This window comes from Cibotium barometz, chromosome 33, assembly GCF_041138505.1.
Source record: "Cibotium barometz isolate CiBa-2024 chromosome 33, ASM4113850v1, whole genome shotgun sequence".
Classification (NCBI taxonomy): Eukaryota; Viridiplantae; Streptophyta; class Polypodiopsida; order Cyatheales; family Cibotiaceae; genus Cibotium; species Cibotium barometz.
The window spans coordinates 40,173,050-40,179,049 of NC_141078.1; the positions used below are offsets into that span (position 1 = coordinate 40,173,050).

The following is a 6,000-nucleotide window of genomic DNA, read 5'->3' on the forward strand; positions in this document are numbered from 1 at the left end:
GTTATTTGTACTCCCTTGGATCTGCCCCCTTCTCTTGGCCTAGCAAGAAGCGAGATACTGTTGCAGGTTCTTCCGATGAGGCCGAATACCGGGTCCTCTCTGACGCCACCACTGAGACTATGTATCTTCGTCAGCTTCTTATGGAGATGTGTGTTACCATTGACACCGCTTCTACCATCTTCGTTAACAATCAGAGTGTGATTGCCCTTGCTGGCAATCCTATTTTTTCTAACCGTACCAAGCATGTGGGTGTCCATATGTTTTACGAGGGAAGAGGTTGAGCTTGGTACCATTAGGCTCCAGTACATTTCTACGCCGACATCCTTACAAAGTCCGTCAACCGGCCCATCCTCGAGCGTCTTTGCGAGCGGATCGGCATCGGTCCTCCACCATCACCCTTCGCATATTGAGAGGGGAACCATCCTCTCCCTTCACATTTTTATCATTATTGTATCGAGCGCATGAGTCAGTGAAAACCCCATGAGGGCACGGCTCATGTGAAAACCCACTACATTGCATTTACCATCTTGCATTCCCTTTGCATAGCATTCTGTTTTATGATCTACATCTGCGATAACCAAACTCTTCACCATCCTTCTCATCTTCTCTCATGCCCCCCCCCCCCCCCTCCTTTTGGCCTGAGAGGGGGTGTGTGAAAATACCTAAATTGGTATTATTTCCAGCCCAAAAACGGTGTTTTATTTTGCCTTTTTTTACGTCTTGCTGCTGGCCGACTTCTTTGCTTGGCCAACCAGCAGCCCAAATTTCATATAAAAAGATGCATCATAAATCTGCAAACAAGACAACACAAAACGACTTGATCTGCTTGCGCATATACTCTGCTGCAGGTGCTTGGTTCACATCAAAACCTTCAGCACAGCGTCCTGTTGGCAGCGCCCAGATCAACCACTCCATAGACGAGCTTCTGCTGCTGCAGCCGGCATCTGCTCTACATCAGCAGCAGCAGCATCATATCAGCGTTTTCTTCCTCAGCTCACAGGACAGCAGCCCTCTTTGCTACAGTAGACCTCATCAGAGTTTTCTTCCTCAGCTCACGGGACAGCAGCCCTCTCTGCTACAATCGACCCGCATTTTCTTTTGCAGCTCATGGGACAGCAACCCTCTTGCTACAGTAGAGCTCTTCAGCGTTTTTTACATCAGCTTCTACTACCTCAGGATCGCGGCCCCTCTCCGCCCTCATCCATCATCACCGGGACAGCAGCCCTCTCTTCTCCTTTACCTCGACATTGGGATGGCAGCCCTCTCTGCTCATTTCTTCGGGACAGCAGCCACCATCTTCCTTGGATTGTGGCCTTCTCCACCCTCAGCATTATCATGGAACAGCAGCCCTCTCTGCTCCTTCAAAGTCTCCCACCAAGCTCTTGTACTAGATTTCATCATATATACACTCACTCATTTCATGTTGTGTTGATTTGCTCTTATCTCTCATGCATTTGGTCCTTTCGTCCTTTTGCTCTCACACCAATATGCTAGCTTGGCCTTCAATTTGTTCAATACACAATGAATGGCATCCTGTGTAGACATATACCATGCCAGTGGATATCCCAAATGTCTAACCATGTGGTCTGGTAAAATAATTTGCCGTGGCCATAACAGTGCATGCTAGTCACAAGAAGTCAACGGAAGCAATTTAGACTTAGGAAAATTGATATAAAGTCTAGTTGCTTTACCAAATAATTTCAAAGTTCTCATGATGCAGTTGAGATCATTTGGATGATTTTTGGGCATGAACAAAGAATCATCTGCATAGGCCTAGGCCACAAAATGCAAACCATTGGGTAACTACAAACCATGTAATTGCCCCTGTGCAGTCAAGACATCCATATACATCAAAAGTGGATGTGTGGCAATCGCATAGTTGCTCTCATACGTCATACGACACTGTCGTACAGTACCGCACGGATCTTTTTTTCCCGGCTTTTGCTACATCCACTTCCATAACAAGGACGTTCTGATAAGTATATTTGGCATATTCCATCGCCAAATATTCATTAGCAATATTATCCATAATTTGTCTTCTGGGGACAACATATTGTTGTGGATGCAAACCATGAAAAAGTAGTCCTTCAATACGATTTGTAAGCATTTTAGTTGCCAATTTGTAGATAACTGGCATCAACTTGTAGGATGAAATTGTCCCAAGCTTGAGGCTCAACATGTAACATATAAGAAGAGCTAGATGTATTATCCTCCCTTTGTGGAGAGTTGTTAAAATCTCCACAAACAAAAGCAATGCGGTCTCACATAATTGGGTTCAAGTTTGTACTGGAGGTACTAAGATCTTTGATAAGCATGATGTTATTTGGAATGTATTGCAGGATCCGGGGGGATCTGTGCATATGGATGAGAGTTAAATCCCCTCATTTCTCTGTCATGTACATGAGATGCTTCCAATAAAGTGTGTTACCTATATGTACAAGGTATTTGCAATCCTCATAAATGGAGATGTTTATGGGATTATGTACATATGTTGAGACCAGATATAGTTTGTTTGCAAGAACATAATCAGCATGAGTATGGTGGCCAAATTGGCCATTTTGTTGGATATGACATCTTCTATGCGGGAAGCAAACAATTCTTGGGTGTTGGTTTTCTTTTTGCGACATGAAATGGAGCCAGCATTGGAATATAATGATTCATTGGGTCAATGTATGATTATACAATGTATTTTGTGGGGTGAAATTTTCCAGTTTGCAGGAGTGTATGGATCTCAATCTTCCCATGAGTAGCAAAGGATTTGAAATTTCTTCAATTCCTATCGCTGGTTGACAAATGGCAATGGGATTTGCTTTTGGATTGAGAACATTAGCCACTAAGGAATCCACATTATGAGCTACATTCTCCTGGATCTGGGTCCAATTATGAGTTTTGTACAAGGGCGCCTTGAAAGCCTTTTTCAGGGTAACAAAACCATCCTAATCCCCTGTACTTTCCCCTTTAGTCTTGCCAGATGGCACAGCCTTACTGGTGGAGGCTTGCTGATTAACTACAAGCAATGAACCTTTTGTTTTTTCTTGCTGCTTAACCATAGTAGCAGAGGGCTACATAGGAATGGCATTTGCAATAGAAGTAGAAGGCGAAACTGACGCCACTGGAGGCTAGGCCGTAGCTAGTGGTTTGTGAATGACAACGGGACATTTATTGGAGATGTGCCCAAATTATTTACATTTCCAGCAAAGGTGCCCCAAATAAGCTCATAGTTCCGATGGCCAATCCCAAGCTGCCTATTATCAGTACATTTTATTCAAAATAGAGACTGAGGGGACAACAAGCCTAGTTGTATCCCAGAGAATCATAAAACGATTTCCATCTTCAGTAGGTCGAGGAGGAAAAATTACCTTACCCAATGAAGCAGCCAATATAGGCAAAATGTTCACGGAAATTCTCTAGGAAATGCTTCACTATGACCCACACCAGGCATATATGCTTAATGACACTTTCGTAGTCCTCATTCACCGACCACGGTAATACATGAACCAACTGAGTGCCAAACATGAGGGGTGATTTCTCCAACAAAGCTACTCTGTGTTTAGGTTCTTTAAAAAGAACCTCAGAAGATCCTCTGGCAGCCCAATACACACCATGAATTACATTTCCCTGCAATTCTGATTTTATCCATTGTGCCAGCTCATTCGCAAGAGGCATTTTTCCTACGAAAAAAACGACTGCAGCATTTTCTAAGAACTTCTTCAGTGGTGAGACCACCAAAGGGAGAGGGATATCAAACTGAAAATCAGGTTCTGGCAATTGCCAATTCTTTTTACTGTCCATAAAGTCACCAAGCAGCATATCATGAACAAAACCTTCCTCAAGAGATTTGCCAAGTTCAGTACAGAGAACCTTGTTCTTGTGCTCATCATTCTTGTGAGTATGATGATAAACCTTGATATTTACAGTCTGGTCTGAAACTAACTGATCCGGAGAAGAGTACACACACACACACACACACAGGGTTGTACAGAGAAGAAAAAAGCGAGGAGCGGGTGCTGAACAGAGGAAAAACAGAGCAAAGGAGAGAGAGCAGGTCGCAAGCAAGAGATGTGTCAGATCCGTGTCAGATGGGCATCAGAAATGTGACAGATCTGCGTCAGAATCATGTCAGATCTGTGACAGAGATGCATCAGGTCGCGTCAGAGGGGCTGCAGGTCACACCAAGCACCGACACTTACACACATACTCTCCCCCCACATGCATGCACACTCCGCGCGCGCGCACAGACACACACTTTTTTATATGCATGCACATGCTGATGCACACGTGCCCGTGCATGTGACACCCACGCAGGCATGCACACATGCACGCTGTACACATGGTGCCCATAACACGGCAACACGCAGGCACGCATACATGTACCTGTCCGTGTGGCATGGCATGCACAAGTAATATAAGACCATTTGCCAGAGGCATACTTAAGCTATCTATGTGATTCATCGAGGGATCACACTTTCTTGTGTAAATCATTAATACATATATAATCATTATGGCAGAGACTGCCAGTCACTTTTGTAGAAGTAATAGAAGTTCAGAATCGTGGCTTTGGTATAAAAATGTGACCGAAGTGTACATAAGTCTGCACCTACTCCTGGTTGCTGATGGTGTGAATAGGGCCGTAGCTCTGTGCAGTCTACATCACTCTGATGAATATTATGTGATGACAGTGAAGGGTCTTGAAGCTTTGTGTAGACCCTGATGAAGTCGAGTTTTCATAGACTCCCTGCCCGCATGTTGGGTTTATACAATGTACACAAGTTTACAAGTTAACAGTTCTTACTGGTCACCTTTTATTAAATCTCATGCTTTGAATATGTGTTACAGATTGGTCTTTTACATCACTCACAAAGGAAAGCGAGCATCTTGACTGTCACTGCCGTGGAAGTTTTGGTTCTTAGCAAGTGGGACTTCAACAGACAAGTTGACAGGGACATTGTAGAGTGTCTTTCTGCTAATGTAAGCCATTTTTTTCTTTCAGTTGGTTAACTGCACGCCCTCAGTATACTAAGGATACAAAATGCTTAAAGGGTTCACTACATTTAAAGCCCATATAGCACATGCGTTCAAGAGGTACTAAAAAAAACCCTTTTTCTAAGGAGTCTTAGATTTTGAAAGACTCCCCTTTAGTAAACTTTAGGGTAATAAAAGTACCCCTTGTGTACAAATTTTTCCTCTTTCTTAGATTTAAAAGCTCTACCCCGTGTTGGCAGGCCCTTGCATTTCAGCCCCTAAAAGGGGTCATGAGTTTGAACCCATGTACCTACGCGCATGCACGCACTCACACACTCGCTACCTTTTATAATTTGAAGTGACCCTGCTGAGGCATAGTCAAGCTATGTGAAACAAACTCAATGCTTTTTAACTAACATGACCGTGTTCTTTTAAATGCACAGGACTACAAAAAGATTGAATACATCTTTCAGCAATACCAAAAGACCTGCCGATGGGCGCTCTACAAGGTCCCAAAACATCTCTTAGAAAGAACCAAACTTCTTTTTAAATTTCTCATTGATTTTATATTCTTGTCCAAGTTTTCTTTAACTTGGAAGGAGCTGATATTTTTTTTGCACAGAAAAAAGTAATGCAAGAAGTTCTTGCCGCCCGGAGGCAGCGTTTTCCGAACCTTTATGAGCATGACATGTGTAGAGGAATGCCTTGCACTAAGTTTCAAAAAAGGGAATGAAAAAGCTGTTTTTTTGGTCTTGTATTTTTTGAGGTTTCATCTTGTACAGTATAGTCAATTTCATCTTATTTTGGTCCTGTTCAATCTTTGCACCCAAAAGTTTCTGCAAAGTAAAACCAAGATCGATGGGGCTGTCACGTGTGTCCGATATCATTTTTTTACTTCAATCCAGACTGTGTATAATAGAAGATTTTCCAATATTTGTGAATGGGCCTCTAGTACAGCGAAACCATATCTACATGCACACAATGAACGCTGCCAATGAGAGCCAATGGGTGTGTAGCCTAGCATAATAGTGGGTTTGT

At 43.0% G+C, this 6,000-nt stretch overlaps 1 protein-coding gene across 2 annotated transcripts in view; it reads left to right on the top strand.

The window, feature by feature from the left end:
• Positions 1 to 5,710, top strand: part of LOC147619562 (uncharacterized) — a 98,869-nt gene extending 93,159 nt beyond the window's left edge. For both annotated transcript variants that reach the window (XM_086773237.1, XM_086773238.1), the window contains 3 exons: positions 4,837 to 4,968; positions 5,406 to 5,471; positions 5,585 to 5,710. In XM_086773237.1, coding sequence (XP_086629363.1) covers positions 4,837 to 4,968; positions 5,406 to 5,471; positions 5,585 to 5,695 — 309 coding nt within the window. In that variant the 3' untranslated portion in view covers positions 5,696 to 5,710. The remainder of the gene's footprint in view (positions 1 to 4,836; positions 4,969 to 5,405; positions 5,472 to 5,584) is intronic.
• The last annotated feature ends 290 nt before the right edge of the window (positions 5,711 to 6,000 follow it).